We start from the raw sequence: 18,277 nt of genomic DNA, 5'->3' as shown, positions 1-18,277 counted from the left end.
ACTAAAAGGCAGCTGTCTTCAGCTAAAAGCAGGTCCAGCAATGATTTGTATTTTCTTAATGCACATAGATATGTTCCTTTGTGTGTGTCGGGGGCTGGAGTAAAATCTGCATATTTTAACATACTTTCAAAATTGGAGGCCGGACTTCTGGAGCTTTTAAGTATAAAGGGTTGGCCTTTGGCAGACTAAGGGAATAACCCTGACTCGACAGTCTTGCCTGAAGAATGTTAATAGGATTCCGAAAAGTGGGGCCAGATCCCTCCCCAGAAGTCTCCGCAACCAGGGAGAAGCCTCTCAGTTAAGAAGCTTAATTAGGCAATTAGACTGGTTATGCATAAAAGTAAGACCAGATGCGTGCTATGATATATTAGCATTAAGCACCATACTGAAATGTTACTGTTTGGCAAGTGCTAACAGCAAATAAGACATTAAGAAATTCAGTTTCGAAGAATATGCTTGCAGGTTTCCAGACCTCGGTGACCCAGAAGGGATGAAATTAGTTAATTTTAGTGACATTTTGTATGTGAACCTTGCAGATGGTTATTAGAATACAACAGGCTTCATTATATTTTTAGTGTGACAATACGATAAATGTCCATTAGCTTGGGAATCAAATAAATAAAAAAAAATTTAAATCCCCTTGGCTGCAGGGATACTTGCACTGGTGCAAGCAACAGATATTGCCATGTATTTATGGAGTATTTTTAAGGAAATCCTATGGGGCAACTGGGAACAAAGACTATATATCTTGATAATCATTGGCTCTGGGGAAAATGTCAATTCGACAAAGAGTGCCACGGGAAAAGAGGTTGAGCGTTGATCTTGTGATTATAAAAGAGATATTGGAAAGGAACGAGTTTGCCAAACTAAAATGGGACGGCACAAATCACCAGTTAAATTGTATTACAAAAAGAACTGCTGGCCCAAAGAAATTGCTGGATATGCTTCAAGTAGGGTGGGGCATCTTATGTTATAATGGATTATGAAAAAAACAGAAATTTTTATGTTGTGAGCTTCATTTTTTTATTTTCAAGATGGTGGGAATGTAAAGTGTATTAAAGATTGATTGTCACATGCCGGCATGTGATGTGCGCCTAGTTGAATGTTGTGGTAAAACACACACAACCAAATTTTCTTGTAAAACAGTTTGTATGATGCAATATGAAACTGAGTTCTTTGCTTGTTATTGCAAATTGTCCAATAAGATTAGGAGTGTGAAATTTGACGACATAATGCGTGGGTTTTAAATGTGTTCTGGTCTATACCACAATCATGGAGTTGTTAATTTCCAGTTTTGCTCTTTTCACTTGATATCGTTACTATTCTTTGTTCACTGCTTATGTAAATTTTATTAAATTCAACCCACAGTTAAATTTGTAATGGAATACATAGGTCTACTCATGTAAGTGGGCAACTTCAAAGTGAAGTTTCTTTACAGGTCTTTAATATGTAGTTACCTTTCCCTTCAGCGATTCAGCAGTTTTTTTGGTTTACCTTCACTGGAAAGCCCTAACACTGAGCAGACACATCCGTGGTGGCTTCAATTTATATTTAAACTTAAATGATAGAGGTACGAAATTAGTTTACTGATTCCACTTTGGTGCTAATGTTTTTCTTGTTTTTGTCTTTTTACAGAAATGTTCTTTTTATATATGCACTTCTAATGTTTTTCTTCTCTCCCTCCCTCCCCCTCAATAGGTTCACCCACCCCACAAAATGGAAATTAAGTGCACCTGAAAGATACAAGCAATGAGGATGTCATGATGTGCTAGCTGGGAGAAAAGCAAATCATCAGATAAGCTTCAAGTGCCAAACTGGATTCTTGAAAAACCCAATGTTCTCAAGACAGAATGAACAAGCTATGGAAAGAACGTTTTTTTTTACCTGGGAAGGCTAAAATACTGGTTTTGAGGATGCTGCCAACTAGTGCCCACTTTTAGCTCATCTGAAGTTGTTTATTACTTAAATGGAGGTGGTGGAATGGTCATCCAAAGACGTGCTTGCCTGGCTGACCGAGCATGGCATGCAGGAGTACACAGATGCATTTCAGAACAAGCTCGATGGCCAGGGCTTATTGAAACTGTCTCGGGAAGATTTCCAAAGACCCCCTCTATCTCTTGTTGCTTCAGACAATGGCCAGCAACTGCTAGAAAAAATAGAAACACTAAAGATGGAACATCACATTGAAGTGCACAAGAATGGTCATGCCAATGGTCATCTTAACATGGGTTCTATGAATGCTGGCAGCGAGAATGACGTCCATAATAAAACCAAAAGAACTGGCTTAGCAAATGGTTATCGAAAAGAAATGATTCAAATCTCAATGGCAGAACTAGAGCAACCTCCACCTCTGGAATGGTGGAAGACTGGTGTGGCTTTCCTTTATGCACTTTCATGTTTTCTACTTACCACGGTGATGATCTCAGTTGTCCACGAACGTGTGCCTCCCAAGGAGGAACAGCCACCTCTACCAGATAAATTTTTTGACTATTTTAATAGGGTGGAATGGGCCTTCTCCATCTGTGAGATTAATGGCATGATACTTGTAGGATTGTGGCTGGTTCAGTGGGTACTAATGAAATACAAGTAAGTAAAATAAGTGATGAATTAGTTTTCCCTTTTGAAGCCTCATCAAATGTTTCTTGAAAGTATGTGAATTACTGAAATTAGGCCAGTTTTTTTCTGGAAAAATATTTTCTTTCAGTGACTTAAAACAAGTCCGTGAATCAAACTATTACTCTCTGGTTTCATCTTTTAAGGCAAAGGATCAGTGTTCTGTAAGTTAGAAAATTGTAATAGTTTATTGCTTTCTGTGAAGATACCAGATTTCCTGTATTATAATGGACTAACCTAATTGAATTTGTTCTCATCAGAGAAAATCTATTGGAAATTAAAATGTGGAAGGAAGGAATTAAAAAAAATAATTTGGGATGTTATACTTTACAACTAACTGTATTTACTTTGTCACATTTCATTTGGACTGAGCGCGTGTGCAAGACTTCAGATTAATGTAACATAACTGCAGTACAGTGGTCAGGCAGTGGATTGAACCTGTTGGCTGCAGAATATTGATTAGAGAAAACAACCATTTTCAAAAGTTAGCCATCATGTTGGAGACAACATGTGCCTATGAGTACACACAGATTTTATCAAGTTAACGAGATTTGGAGTTCATAACATGACCGGGGTATTCATAGCTGTGAAATGTTTGCACTCATTCCTCATCCTCGGCAATTATATTCTGATGCTGCGGTTATTCCAAGGCTGGTATACTTATTTCAGCATGATTTAATTACGTGGGAGTGGGAGTAGAGTCCAAAATTTGCAAGACACACAATATAACGGATAATATGGAGTAAGGTGGCATGGAAGTGAACTGGTGCCATTTTGATTAGAGAGGAGCTGGATGAATATTTGATTAAGGAAGGGACTTGAGGCACAGGAATGAGTGTTGAGTTAAATCATGTGTATGTAGAATTATAGTTCCACTTGAGCCTCTTTCAGATGAATACCAGATTGTAATGTGGTCTGGAGTCGGATTGGATTGGATTTGTTTATTGTCACGTGTACCGAGGTACAGTGAAAAGTATTGTTCTGCGTACAGTTCTGACAGATCATTCCATACATGAAAAGAAAATACGTAAGGCAAACATAAAATACACAATGTAAATACATAGATACAGGCATCGGGTGAAGCATACAGGTATCTAGTACTACTCGGTAGAGAAGATGTGTGAAGAGATCAGATCAGTCCATTAGAGGATCATTTAGGAGTCTGGTAACAGTGAGGAAGAAGCAGTTTTTGAATCTGTTAGTGTGTGTTCTTAGGCTTTTGTATCGCCTGCCCAATGGAAGAAGTTGGAAGAGTGAATAAGCTGGGTGGGAGGGGTCTTTGATTATGCTGCCCGCTTTCCCAAGACAGCGGATGGTGTAGTGAGAGTCAATGGATCGGAGGCAGGATCATGTGATGGACTGGGGGGGTTGTTCATGACTCGATAGTTTCTTACGGTCTTGGGCCGAGTGGTTGCCATACTATGCTGTAATGCAGCCAAATAGGATGCTTTCTGTGGTGCATCTGTAAAGGTTGGTAGGAGTCTATGTAGACATGCCGACTTTCCTTAGTCGACTTGGGTGGACCAGGACAGATTGTTGGTGATGTGCACACCTAGGAATTTGAAGCTGTCAACCATCTCCACCTCGGCCCCATCGATGCAGAAAGGGGTGTGTACGATACTTTGCTTCCTGAAGTCAATGACCAGCTCTTTAGCTTTGCTGACATTGAGGGAGAGATTGTTGTCGTTACACCTCTCCACTAGGTTCTATACCTCCCTCCTGTATTCTGACTCATCGTTGTTCGAGATCCGACCCACTATGGTCGTGTCATCAGCAAACTTCACAGAATCATAGAATTTACAGTGCAGAAGGAGGCCATTCGGCCCATCGAGTCTGCACCGGCCCTTTTAAAGAGCACCCTACTTAAGTTTAACCACACGCCTCCACTCTATCCCAGCAACCCCAACTAACTGTTGGACACTAAGGGGCAATTTAGCATGGCCAATCCACCTAACCTGCACATCTTTGGACTGTGGGAGGAAACCGGAGCACCCGGAGAAAACCCACGCGGACACTGAGAAATTGCAAACTCTACACCGACAGCCACCCGAGGCTGGAATTGGACCTGGGAACTGAGAGGCAGCAGTGCTAACCGCTGTGCCGCCCCTTGGAGTTGGAGCCAAATTTTGCCACGCAGTCGTGTGTGCATAGGGAGTATAGTAGGGGGCTAAGTACGCAGCATTGCGGGGCCCCGGTATTGAGGACTATCGTGGAGGAAGTGTTGTTGTTTATTCTTACTGATTGTCGTCTATGGGTTAGAAAGTCGAGGATCCGGTTGCAGAGTGAGGAGCCAAGGTTTTAGAGCTTTGATATGAGCTTGGCTGAGATTATGATGTTGAAGGTGGAGCTGTAGTCAATAAATAGGTGTTTGATGTAGGAGCTGTTGTTATCGAGATGCTCAGGGATTAGTGTAGTGTCAGGGTTTGTAGGATTTGAACTGACCTTTGGGGGCACGTCAGAGAGGAATTCCATTTTCTCTTTGAAACTTTACCTGATTAAATTATGAATTGATGAAAGAATGAATGCCTAACCCTGTTTCATTACAAACTTAGAGGAAGTGAGTTTTACTCTGTAGAATATATTTCTCATTCCACTTGTAGATTGTGTACTTAAAGCTATAGTAGTAATTATTCATGTGACATTACATGGTTGTTGTAACCAGAATAGTAGTTTCCTGGGATGGGGCGGAGCAGTGTGGAATTTTCCTGGGAGGACAGATCTGAACAAGTTTTAAAATAAAATGCTTTTTGAGGCTGGAATGAAATAGGACGTTAAATCCAGTCTAATATCCTATTCAAGTTTTCAGTTTCATTTTCTTTCTGCTTTGAATGTGATTTAAGGATTGGCAAAATAAGGATTTTGCTAACAACTGAACAAATCTGTACATTTCTGTCGTGTGATAGTTGTACAGACTCTGTTTTGGTCTTTAATCTGTGCTGAGTTAATTGTTCTAATCCAGATCTGTGTCATAATTGTCTCTGTTAGGTAAGCGGGAATTCAACCAGTGACGCTCTTCATGATCAATTTCCAGTGATGCTTCATACCCCACAAAATGGGCATATAGACTCCTAGGTTCCTCTCTTCACGAGAGACGATAAACAGGATTTTATTTTAAACAATTCAGTCTTAGACTAATGAAGAAAACCTTTTTTAGATTTGAAGTGGCTTGGAAACAATTTGAGCAATACTGCCTTATTTGATTGCAACTACAGTTTGAAATTTTAATGGTTCTTTTTCCCCTTTGTCTCTCCTTTCACCCCCACCCCACCCTCAATCAGATCTATTGTGGGCAGGAGATTCTTCTTCATAGTTGGCACACTTTACCTGTACAGATGCATTACAATGTATGTAACAACACTTCCAGTGCCTGGCATGCACTTCAGCTGTTCTCCAAAGGTATGTTTTGCTTGTGTCTCCACAGTCGAGGTTAACTAATCAGAAATTCTAAATCCCTTAAAGGTGTAGAACTTTTACTGGTAACGTTAGGCAGAAAAGAAAGATAGCGCAATCTCTTTCTAATTTCACAAGGAAATTGATTTTTTTGCTATGTTCTCAAGAAATTTGTGACTGCAATAAATGTATTGAAGTCTGTTCAACATTCTAAATAGAGATTAAACTATTTTCGGGAGATTTTGCAAATTACCAACTAGTTGTCAGAAATAAATGCATGCAAATTATGAGTATATATTAAGCAGAACATAATTCATGGGTGGTGGAGTTTACTTATACAAATACCTAATTAAAGTAGAACATAGACAGTGGAAAGATTATGGAAATTTCTTTTATTCATTCATGGATGTGGGCTTCGCTGGCTATGCCACCATTTATTGCCCATTCTTAATGATCTTGAGAAGATGGTGAGCTGCAGTTGTCTTGAGCTGCTGCAGTCATTTTGGTGTCACTACACCCAAAGTGTTCTTAGATAGGGTGTTCCTGGACTTTGACCACTGACAATGAAGTAGCACATCTATATTTCCAAGTCAAGACAGCATGTGACTTAGAGTGGAATTGCGCCGCTGCCCTTGCCTTTCTAGCTTGTAGTCTGCAGGTTTGCTCGGGACTATTGAAGAACCCTTGGTGGGCTGCCACAGTGCCACATGTAGATGGTACACATTGCAGTCACGATATGCCAGTGGTGGAGGGAGTGAATGTTAAAGTTGATTGATGGGGTGCCAATCGAGTGGGCTGCTTTGTACTTTTTGGTGTCTAGGCTCTTGACGTTGGAGATGTACTCATCTAACAAAGTGGAGAGTATTTCATCGGACTTGTGCCTTGTAGGTGACGGAGAGGATTTGTGGAATCAGTTGGTGTTATTTACCTCCGAATTCCCAGCCTCTGACATACTCGTATAGTCACAATAATTCTTTGGTTGGCCTAGTTAGGTTTCTGGTCAGTGGTAACCCACAGGATGGTGATGGGGGAATTCAGCAATGGTAATGCTGTTGAATATCGTGGAGAGGTACTTAGAATCTTGCTTGCTTGAGATGGTCATCTCCTGTTACTTTGTGGCACCGATGTGATTTGCCATTTAACAGCCAAGCCTGATATTTGTCCAGATCTTGCTGCGTATGAATATACACTGCTTCATTACCTGAGGAGCTATGAATGGAACTGGGTGATAACCATGACGTTATCAGCCAACATCATCACTTCTCACCTTATCATGGTGGGAAGTTGACTGAAGTAGCTGAAGATGACTCGCCCTAGGCCTTGAGGTACAATGTTCTGGGGTTGAGATGATTGGCCTTTAACAAACTCAACCTCCTTTGTGCTAGGTAAAATTCCATTCAGTAGCGTGTTTGATTCCCATTGATTTCAATTTTGTGAGGGCCTTTTGATACACTTGGTCGTACATTAATGTCAAGCACAGTCATTCTCACCTCACCTCTGGAGTTAGGCTTTTGTCCATGCTTGGACCAAGGTTCCAATGAGGTCTGGAGCTGACTGGCATCATTGAAGTATTGGTGAGTGGGTTATTGTTGAATAAATGGTGCTTGAGAGCACTTTCAACAATGACTTCCATCACTTTGCTGATCAGCGAGGGTAGACTAATTGAGTGATAATTGGAAGGGTTTTTGTCTTGCTTTTTTGTGGACAGAACATGCCTGGTCAATTTTCCACTTTCTGTTCAATACAAGAAATGCACTCCATAAATTTCTTGTCCGTAGGAATCCAACCAACAAAATTTTAAATATGTCTCTAGCAATTGGGAATATAATGGATTTAAAGAACAGACTTTTTCCTGAATAGACTCGCTTAAGCCGTTGTCTTAAACCCAAGATTCTTCAAATTTTTGGGGGGAGTTCATAGGTTTTTTTGAGCATCGTGTGAGTTACAAGTTCTCAGTTTGAAAGTTTGGAGCACTTTGTGATAGCTGATTGTTGCATGGAACATGATTTGTTTTTATAACACCTCTTTTCTCTGGATGTGGCGTCACTGGCAAGGCCAGCATTTATTGCCCGTCCCTAACTGCCCTTGAAAAGGTGGTTGTGAGCAGCCTTGAATTGTTGCAGTCATTCCATTGGTGTTAGGTACAAGTGAGTGATAGAATTTAATTTTAGAAATGGTCATGTTTATTTGATCTTTCTGATTGAAGGAGAATTTGAGGAGTGCTAACCTCTTGACAAGGCTGCCCCTTGGGATTAATTCAGTGTCTCATGCCTGTGTTATTCTGCATGCTCCCAGCTGGTCTTTCTGTACAAAAATCGTGAAAATGTCAAATTGCTGGGATTAAACAGGAGCATCAGTCTTATTTATACCAGCTCTTAGAATAAATCGAAGTTTGTAGATTCTATCTGAGACCATAAACTAAGAGTAATTCACTGAGTTAATTAAATATTTCTCAGATTCCAGTAAGGCAGAGAACTGCTGACTTGTAAATTTGTAGAAAGGATGACAATTCTCAGTTGAACCTGTACAAAGGGCAGGGCTGGATAAGTTATAAATTCTCAGTTGCATGGGGATTATTTTACAGCTTGTTGTACTCGACACCCAGTACCAGTTCATTATTTTAAAAATGTCATTTGCGGAGAAAAAATAGAGTTAATGTTTCAGGCCTGTGACCTTGCGTTAGCCTGAAATATTCTCACATTTTTTCTCCCCACCGATACTGCCAGACCTACTCTTTGCTGCATTTTCTGTCTTTTTCCAGATATCCAGTATCTGCAGTACTTTGCTTTTGTAAAATATAATTTGTACAGTAACTTTGTTATTGTGTTCCAAAACTAAGCCTACTAATTTTCTTGCAGAATATACTCCCAGACCGGTTAAATCTTGGTCATGTGGAAGATGTATAAATAGTCCTGAACTGTTGCTCTGAATCATTTAATCACAAGAAAGCCTTGTGAGCATTTGAAGTTCTGAGATGTGACAGATAATCCATACTTTTATATGTTTTTGGAGAGCTTTGGCTAATACTGTTTATTTCATTGGTTGATGGGATATTGAACGTGAATGGCAAGGCCGGCATTATTGCCCATCCCTAATTGTCCTTGAGAAGATGGCATTGAGCTGCCTCCTTGCATCACTGCAGCTCATGTGGTGTAGACACATCTGGGGAGGATAGATGCTCGGTTCCAGGGATAGGAGGCGAGGGGAATCAGGGAGAATCATAGAATTTACAGTGTAGAAGGAGGTCATTAGACCCTTTGAGTCTACACCGGCCCCAGAAAGAGCACCCTACCTAAGCCCACAGCTCCAACCTATCCCCGATCCCAGCAACCCACCTAACCTTTGGACACTACATTGCAATTTTAGCGTGATCAATCCACCTAACCTGCACATCTTTGGACTTGTTGGAGGAAACCGGAGCACCCGGAGGAAACCCGCGCAGACACGGGGAGAACGTGCAGACTCCGCACAGACAGTGACCCAAGCCCGGAATCGAACCCACGTCCCTGGTGCTATGAAGCAACAGTACTAACCACTGTGCCACCAAGCCGCCCTTTTTTTAAATTCCACCTGCCGTGGTGGGATTCGAACCCAGGTCCCAGATCATTATCATGGGTCTCTGGATTACTAGTCCAGTGACAATACCACCGCGATCCAGTGACAGTGAAGGAACAACATCTGGTGTTTTGCAGTGTTTTGTGCTTCCATACATCATCTGCCCTTATCCTTCTAGGTGGTAGACTTCACAGGTTTGGAAGTTGCTGTTGAAGCAGGCTTGGCGAGTTGCTGCAGCGCACTTTGTAGATGGTACACTCTGCAGCCACTGTGCACTAGTGAAGGAGGAAGTGAATATTTAAGGTGGCGGATGGATTGCCTGTCAAGTGGCGCTTTGTCCTGGATGTATTTACAGCACAGAAGCAGGGCATTTATCCTAAAAGGCCTGTGCCAGTGTTGATGTTCCACACAAACCTCATTCCACTCTTCATCTCACCCCTTCCGTATAGATTTCTATTCCTTCCTCCCACATGTGGTTATCTAACATCTCATTAAATGCATCAATGCTGGGTACCTCAGCTACTCCCTTTGTAGCAACTTCCATGTTAAGATTTTTCTCTTGACTGCTGTGTTGGATTTATTAGCGATGATCATTCTACATGGGGCCCCTAGTTCTAGTGTCTCTTCCAAGTTCTCTACGCCCACCCTATCATACCCTTGCATTACCTTGAAGGCCTCAACCACATCACTTTTCAGCCTTTCCTTTTCTGGAGAGGAGAGCCCCAGCATGTTCACTTTTTTTCCTCAATTGTAATCTTCCAATCTGATATCTTTGTAGTAAATCTTTTTTGTACCTTCCTCAGTGCCTTTCTCTATTAAGCAATCCTTTGTTATATACTGAAACCCCAGCAACTTCATATCTACATTATTTCCTAAAGTATAAGTAACATATCAGCAATATCATTAGTGAAAGGCCATCAGTTAAATAACAATTTATATTTAAATACTGCCTTTAATGTAATAAAACATCTTGAGACACTTCACAAGAGTTTATAAAACAAAACATGGCTCTGAGCTATATTAGACCAAATGAGTAAAAGCTTTGTCAAGGTTTTAGAGGAAGAAGGTTGGGGAAGAAATTCTAGAGCTTTAGGATCAAGGTAGCTGAAGTCATGGCCACCAATGGTGAAGCAATTATGATAGGGAATGTTTGAGAGACCAGAATGAGATGATCGCGAATAGCTTGAAGAATTAAGCTAAGGATGAGGTTGCAGTGGTAGGAAGGGCAAAACCATGAAGGGATTTGAAAACTATAATTTAAAAATCCAGACCTTGTTTGAACAGAAGCCAACATGGATCAATGAGCACAGGATTAATGGGGAACGGGACTTGGTCCAAGTTAGGATACGGACAGAAGAGCTTTGGATGCCCTCAATTTTACAGAGGGTAAAATGTGGAAGACAAGCCAGGGTTGCATTAGAATAGTGAAGTCTAGAGATAACAAATGAACAATCATTCATTTCTTTAAAAGTTACAATGAAGGAGAGCTCTATCTCTCCACCCAAGTTCATAATGGGAAGGACAAAGGCTGACGACTTATATTTCAAAATCCTGAAACATCATTAATTCAGGCCTCAAACTACACCCATGTTCTTGTGCAAAATACAACCAGCTGAGTGTTTATGGTAGTAAAGTTCGATATTTTGCCACCTTGTATTGACTTGACTTGAGCTTCTTGAGTATCGTTGGGAGTTGCTCTCGACTTGCCTGGGGAGTTGCTCTCGACTTGCCTGGCTGAGTGTATGTGATCAGACTCTTGTTTTGTATTTTGTAAATGGTGGAGAGGCTTTGGGCAGTTGGGAGGTGAGTTACCGCAGCATTCGCAGCCTCTGACCTGTTGTTGTAGCCACAGCATTTATATTGCTGGTCTTAGTTGAGCTTTTCTGGTCAGTTGTAATTCCGAGAATGTTGCTGGTGGGGGATTTAACGATGGTGATGTTATTGAACATTCATGGTTAGATTTTCGCTTGTTGGAGATGGTCATTGCTTGGGGTATTACGGGTCACCTGATGAAGGAGTTGTGCTCCGAAAGCTAGTGACTCCAAACAAACCTGTTGGATTTAACCTGGTGGTGTAAGACTTCTTACTAGACTTCCCAGCCAGAGGAAACGTCATCCGCACTTTCAGTCTGACCAGCCGAATCAGAATTTTATGTTTCAGTTTAATCCTTTCTCATTCTTCTAAATTCCAGTTGACCCAATCCCCCTCGTATGACAATCGTGCCATTCCAAGAAGCAATCTGGTGAACCTTTGCTGCATTCCCTCTCTGTAAACTTTTCCAGTCTTGTGTAAGGAGACCAAAACTGTACACACTACTCCCTGTGTGGTCTCACCAATGTCCCATAAAGCTGCAGTAAGGCTTCCTTGCTCCTGTACTAAAGTCCTCTTACAATGAAGGCCAATGTACCATTTGCCGTCTTAGCTGCTGGCTCGACCTGTATGCTTGCTTCAGTGACTGGTTTTCTAGGACACCAAGGTCCCTTTGTACGCCAACGTTTCCCAATCTATAACACTTTATATGATACTTCACCATTTTGTTTTTCCATCTGAAGTGGATAACTTCATATTTATCCACGTTTTACTGCATCTGCCACGTGTTCTCTGCTCCCGTTCTCTCCTTGAAGATTTACTAGCAATCCCATGGTGGTGTCATCAATCAAAATTTGGAACCAGTTGAGGAGGCATTTTAAGTTTGAGGCATATTGCCGGTATTGGCCCTTATATGTGGGAACCATAAGTTTATACCTCGAAGGATGGATGCGATGTATAGAAGGTGACGTGGTGAAGGGATAGAGTGGGTAAGGGTTTTGTAGAGGATAAGTTTGTGGGGTTGGAGGAATTGCGGGATAAATCTGAGTTGCCAAGGGGGAATGAGTTTAGGTATTTGTCAGTGTGGGACTTTGCAAGAAAGGAGTTCCCATCATTTCCTCGGTTACCAGAGCATGAGCTGTTAGAAAAGTTGTTCATTCCGGATGATTTGGGGGGGCGGGTGAAAGGGAGGATTGGGTGTTTGAGGAATGGCGGGGGGGGGGGTGGAATTAAGTGAAACTGGGAGGAAGAGCTGGGGTCGGGGGCCTGGAGCGAAATAATGCATCGGGTCAACTCGACCTCCTCCTGTGTGAGGATGAGCCTTGTTCAATTCAAAGTGCTACAAAGAGTTCATAGGACACTGAATCATATGAATGGTTTTTTTCCCGGGAATAGAAGATGAGCATTAGATACATAGAACATACAGTGCAGAAGGCGGCCATTTGGCCCATCGAGTCTGCACCGACCCACTTAAGCCCTCACTTCCACCCTATCCCCACAGCCCAATAACCCCATCTAACCTTTTTGGACACTAAGGGCAATTTAGCATGGCCAATCCACCTAACCTGCTCGTCTTTGGACTGTGGGAGGAAACCGGAGCATCCGGAGGAAACCCATGCAGACACTGGGAGGACGTGCAGGCTCCTCGCAGACAGTCATCTTAACTCCCACTATCCCCGACAAAGTCTCGAACACCGCCTCCCAGACATCCTCCAACTTTGCACACTGCCAGAATATATGAGCATGGTTCGCCAGCTGCCTCCCCCAAATCTCAAAACGGGCAGCATGGTAGCACACGTGGCTATCACTGTGACTTCACCGCGCCAGGGTCCCAGGTTCGATTCCTGGCTTGGGTCACTGCCCGCATGTTCTCCCTGTGTCTGCGTGGGTTTCCTCCGGGTACTCTGATTTCCTCCCACAAATCCCGAAAGACGTGCTTGTTAGGTGAATTGGACATTCTGAATTCTCCCTCAGTGTACCCGAACAGGCGCCGGAGTGTGGTGACTAGGGGATTTTCACAGTAACGTCATTGCAGTGTTGATGTAAGCCTACTTGTGACACTAATATCGTTGTTCTTGGGTAAACCACAAGAACTTCATCCTCACCCTCGCAATCCAAGTTCATGTCCAGCCTTGAAGACATGTCTTTAACTCTGGCACTGGACAGACAGCATTATGTTCTTAACACTTGGTCACACCGCCCAAGAGCGGTATCTATTTCCTGACTACACTATTCCTTTTTGTTAGCATTTTGCTTTTCACTCTCCCAATTGAATTGTCCTGCACCATGGTGTTAGTTTACCCATCCGCCTTGCAGTTCTTGTTCACATTCACACAGGTAGCAAGCATCTCCTACCCAAGGCTTTCCCATCACTACATACAACATAGAACATTACAGTGCAGTACAGGCCCTTCGGCCCTCGATGTTAGATCCCTGCCCCGTACCTGCCTACTTCGCAGTCTTCGCCCCTCATCTTTTGCCCCTGATAATCGACCAGCTCTAACATCTACGATTTAAACTCAAGTGACGGCCTCATGGGACAAAGTATCTTGGTAACTTCTCTACCTTCCTGATGTCCTGCGATGTATCCAGCTTAGAATCCAGCTCAGCAGCTCAAGCTGCAGGCATTCAGCACAAATAAGACTTTTCAGGATGTGCACTCCACAACCTCCCAAATATTACACTTGTGTAACACCACCTTCCTTGCCATGTTTGTCTGACCGTATTTAATTAGTTGATCTGTCACTAACTGCAACCTGCTATTTTCCTATCTTAAAGATGAAAGAAAAGCACTCACCAACTGCTGGGCGTAAAGCAAAAAAAAAAAAGGATTATAGCACTCTTTCCCCATTGCACCCACTTCCCAACTTTTGCACACTTTACAAAACTTTGCACAACACTGTCAAGTAATGCAATTATTTATATTATTTTCAAATTATTAAATCTATTACATTTGACAGTATAAATAATTTTGTGCCTTGACTTTTTTTTTAAGTCCATGATGCAGATAACTATAGGGGAGATGCTTATGAGGAGGCAGGACGAAAGCACTGTATGGATTTGAGAGTATAGGGCAAGAGACTGTATCTTGCATTAGTGGGAGGCTATATTCAGGGCCTGGAAGTGTTGCATTAGGGGGATGTAGCCTGTTCCATGGGGAAGCACTGAGATGGAGTGTGGGAGCATCTGGAAAGGTGTTGCTGTCTGTGTAGTTACTGGGATGAGAGTCTTGGATGTTCAGAAGGGTGGAAAGGAGTTCTAGGGTGTTGCTAAACGAGGTGGAAAAGGCTTTGGAAGTTCTTAGTGCTTAGTGAGCTTTTACTGTATTAGTACAAAATGGATCACAGTTGGAGATGCCATGATAGCTGTTTTGTTTTTAGAGCTGGGTAGCAGCGATGGAAGGAGTGGGTACTGGGCACATCTGTAGCAGTTAACAAGGAGGGGTGCGATGTTCGGAGTACTGTAGGTTAGCGTTCATGAATTCCCTTCCACATCAAAGTTTTACAAAAGGCTACTTTAAAAAGAAAAAATTTAGAGTTTCTAATTCTTTTTTTCCTTTTTTAAGGGGCCATTAAGTGTGGTCGATTCACCAACCCTGCACATCTTTTTGTGTTGTGGGGGTGAGACCCACAGACACTGGTAGAATGCGCAAACTCCGCACGGACTGTGACCTGGGGCCAGTATCGAACCCGGGTCCTCAGTGCCGTGAGGCAGCAGTGCTAACCACTGTGCCACCATGCTGCCCTTTTTTTAAAAATTTAAAGTACCCAATTTATCTTTTCCCCCAATTAAGGGGCAATCCACCTACATTTCACATCTTTGAGTTGTGGGGGTGAGACCCACGCAGACACGGGGAGAATGTGTAAACGCCACAAGGAAAGTGACCCGGGGCAAGGATTGAACCCGGGTCCTCGGTGCCGTGAGGCAGCAGTGCTAACCACTGCGCCACCGTGCCACCCTTGCAGAAATCTACTTGAAGTGCTTTTTGCAGTTATCCTACCCTTTTAGGAATTTTGTCTTTGCCTCCCCAATCACACCCAGGAATATCCCTTGGTTAAAGGCACAGAAATTACTTAACTTGAAGCTAGTACATGGTCAGAGTGGAAAATGGCTTTTGGGATTCTGCAGAGAACTGAGTGGTCAGGTTAGATGTGAGCTTTGGTAACAGAAGAGGGAACATGTGGAGGGCTCGGAAACGACGTTTGAAGGCCGTAAGCAGATAGTGCTGTTCTACATGTTAGCACAATATTACCTGCCTTGGAGCCAGACTTGGGGAGAACCCTATGGCTAGTGACTGTATAAATAGGCAAGTTTAAGCTTAATGGGAACAATGTCTTGAAATGAATATGACATCGGAAGTAAGTGTAAAAAAAAATGCGTGCACTGTAATCTATATGTGAAAAAGGTTTTGTGGGAAGTGCACTTTGTGGTGACGAGCATTGCATCCTATTGTAACCATTTTTGGCCTTGTTTTTCCACTAACGTTTTCCTTTTGAGTACATTGAGGGCGCCATTCGGTGATTCTGTGGGAATAAGTCTGTTGCCCAACTTACACTCAATGTTTTATATTCACAGCTTAACTGGTCAATGGTCATGTCTCAAGCCACCTGCTAGTATATTAAATAAATTGTTCACTCACTAATTATTATATACATATGTAATATTTGGCAACCGGAACGGCGAAATCAGAGTTTAATTGCTGTTCTGCTTGCAAGTTAGAACCCGGGATAAAAGTGCAATTTTTTTTTTTTGGTCGGGTTGCTCAGATAATTTTTCGATTGTTATAGATTCCCTGAATATATTCTCCTCTTGAGTTTTGAGATATTTTAATGTTTGTGGGATGGGGGTGTGGAATGGAGGGGGGGGAGGGGGATAGAATTTCTCTACACTTCCAGATGACTGGATTTCTGCTTTTTCTGAACAGGGCTAACAAATCTTCCATGTTGATAGCAAGTAAGGACAGGGTTAGTATTACAGCAAAGTTCTGTTTTATGTATCATTGGATATTTCTTGAAGGTTAAACATCTATTTGATAAGTAAATAATGTTGCCTTCGTACATAGCTAATTAGGAAGCTGTAGACATTATGGTTCAGTTATTTGAAAAATGAAATGAATGAAAATTGAAATGAAAATCGCTTATTGTCACGAGTAGGCTTCAATGAAGTTACTGTGAAAATCCCCTAGTCGCCACATTCCGGCGTCTGTTCGGGGAGGCTGGTACGGAAATTGAACCGTGCTGCTGGCCTGCCTTGGTCTGCTTTAAAAGCCAGCGATTTAGCCCAGTGAGCTAAACCAGCCCCTTTTATGTCACTGGCGGGTTTTATGTATTCCAAATGATTTTGTTATTGTTTTCCTTCGTTTGTTTCAACTCTTTGAAGTGAGACGTAGAAGTTTGAAGTGAATGACATCTGAAGTGTCTGTGCATGTTTTTATAATGCAGGTATATTTTTGTCAAGCTGCTTAGAAATAAATTTGCCCACAGGGTGATGGAGAGGTTTGACACAGGAAATTTGATGTGATGGACAGAAAATGCTGCACATATACCATTTAAACTTTATTGCTACTGGATCTCCTGTGACTGTGTCTACACACGGTAAATCTCGCTTTCTGTTTCTGTCTCTCTTGGCAGTCTCCATTGCCCTTTAGTCTGTATATCTTTGTCTCTTCAGTCGTTTATCCTCCCCTTTTGGATGAAAGGTGGTAAATGACTTGGGGAGATAGATGAGAGAGCACGGGATGCATTATTCTCTGACTTAATCTATGAAATGCAGTTTGTGTATGTGATTAATAGTGTAAACGTGCCACGTATTATAGAGAACCAATTGCACTGCTGTCCCAGGCTGCCTGTTCTCTCGCTGGAAACCCCATTCTATTTTGTCCATGATTCAACCTTGCTTAACTTCTATAGACTTGGTCCCATATTTCATTCCACACCCAATTGCTCCATTTTCACTTCATTTTGCATTACCGAGCTGATGCCATGCACTGCATGTGCCACAGGTAGCATATTATAACAAAATAAATTCTTGTAAGATATTGTACACTTGCTTCCATTCTCCAGTGTGCACTGGAGAAATACTTTTGCTTCCTTTTGCTAAAGCCTCTTATGCTTTCCATTTGTAATGTAATGATGCATTTATTAACAGATAAATGTTTGTGTTAGTGAATTTCACATTTAATGTATTAAGTTCTGCCTTTGTTGTATTATCCAGATCACTATCTGAATAGAAATTATTGCACATTTCTAGGAGGCAAAAATAAGAAAGGAAAACTCTCAAACTTGATGCCCTTCTGTATTGCTGCTCAATGACTCAATTTTCTTTATTGTTGCTTAGGTTCCCTGTGACAGAGTACCAAAAGTTGAGGGTGCTGAAATTCTCTACCACAAAGGGCAGATTGTTGTCGTGCAGGTTGTGTGGTTATGTGGCTGAGATGGCATACCTCAGTCACCGCTTTCCTGATGAAACTGCGCCACCTATGTCTCCCCTCCCAGCTAACTTGAATGCTTCGGTGGACTGGCTGCTTGAGCAGTAACAATTAAATATTCCACTATGTACTCTGCAGTATTATGCTGTCCTCTGATCCTACTCCATATTAATAATGGTGCAATAGACAGTTCACATGTGAAGGGAATTCTGCTTTTCATTTCCTGAATCTTCCCTAACCTGGAAGACTTGTGAGCTCAAAACTTGGATTGGAGTAAAAGTTTCACTTGCATATGTTATCAATCTTAGAGACTGATAACTTTCAAAGAGAAATTCAGACTTTGTTATTAGCAGGAAGAATGCGACATCAAGATTTCACATTTTAAAGACGTTTATAGTACCAAATATTTATCTCTTAAATTGATTAAATACCACATTAATTAAATGCTACAAGATGGTGCTCCTTCCCCTGGCATCCAAGCAG

General features: G+C 41.9%; 1 protein-coding gene across 3 annotated transcripts in view; it reads left to right on the top strand.

Annotated features, from left to right (window-relative positions):
• The window catches only part of sgms1b (sphingomyelin synthase 1b), a 145,375-nt gene that overhangs the window by 92,786 nt on the left and 34,312 nt on the right, over positions 1–18,277 (top strand). For all 3 annotated transcript variants that reach the window (XM_072478946.1, XM_072478945.1, XM_072478947.1), the window contains 2 exons: positions 1,699–2,586; positions 5,892–6,009. In XM_072478946.1, the coding sequence (XP_072335047.1) occupies positions 1,967–2,586; positions 5,892–6,009 (738 nt within the window). In that variant the 5' untranslated portion in view covers positions 1,699–1,966. The remainder of the gene's footprint in view (positions 1–1,698; positions 2,587–5,891; positions 6,010–18,277) is intronic.

Source organism: Scyliorhinus torazame, chromosome 16 (assembly GCF_047496885.1).
Source record: "Scyliorhinus torazame isolate Kashiwa2021f chromosome 16, sScyTor2.1, whole genome shotgun sequence".
NCBI classification, from domain to species: Eukaryota; Metazoa; Chordata; class Chondrichthyes; order Carcharhiniformes; family Scyliorhinidae; genus Scyliorhinus; species Scyliorhinus torazame.
This window is presented reverse-complemented; position numbering and strand designations above follow the sequence as displayed.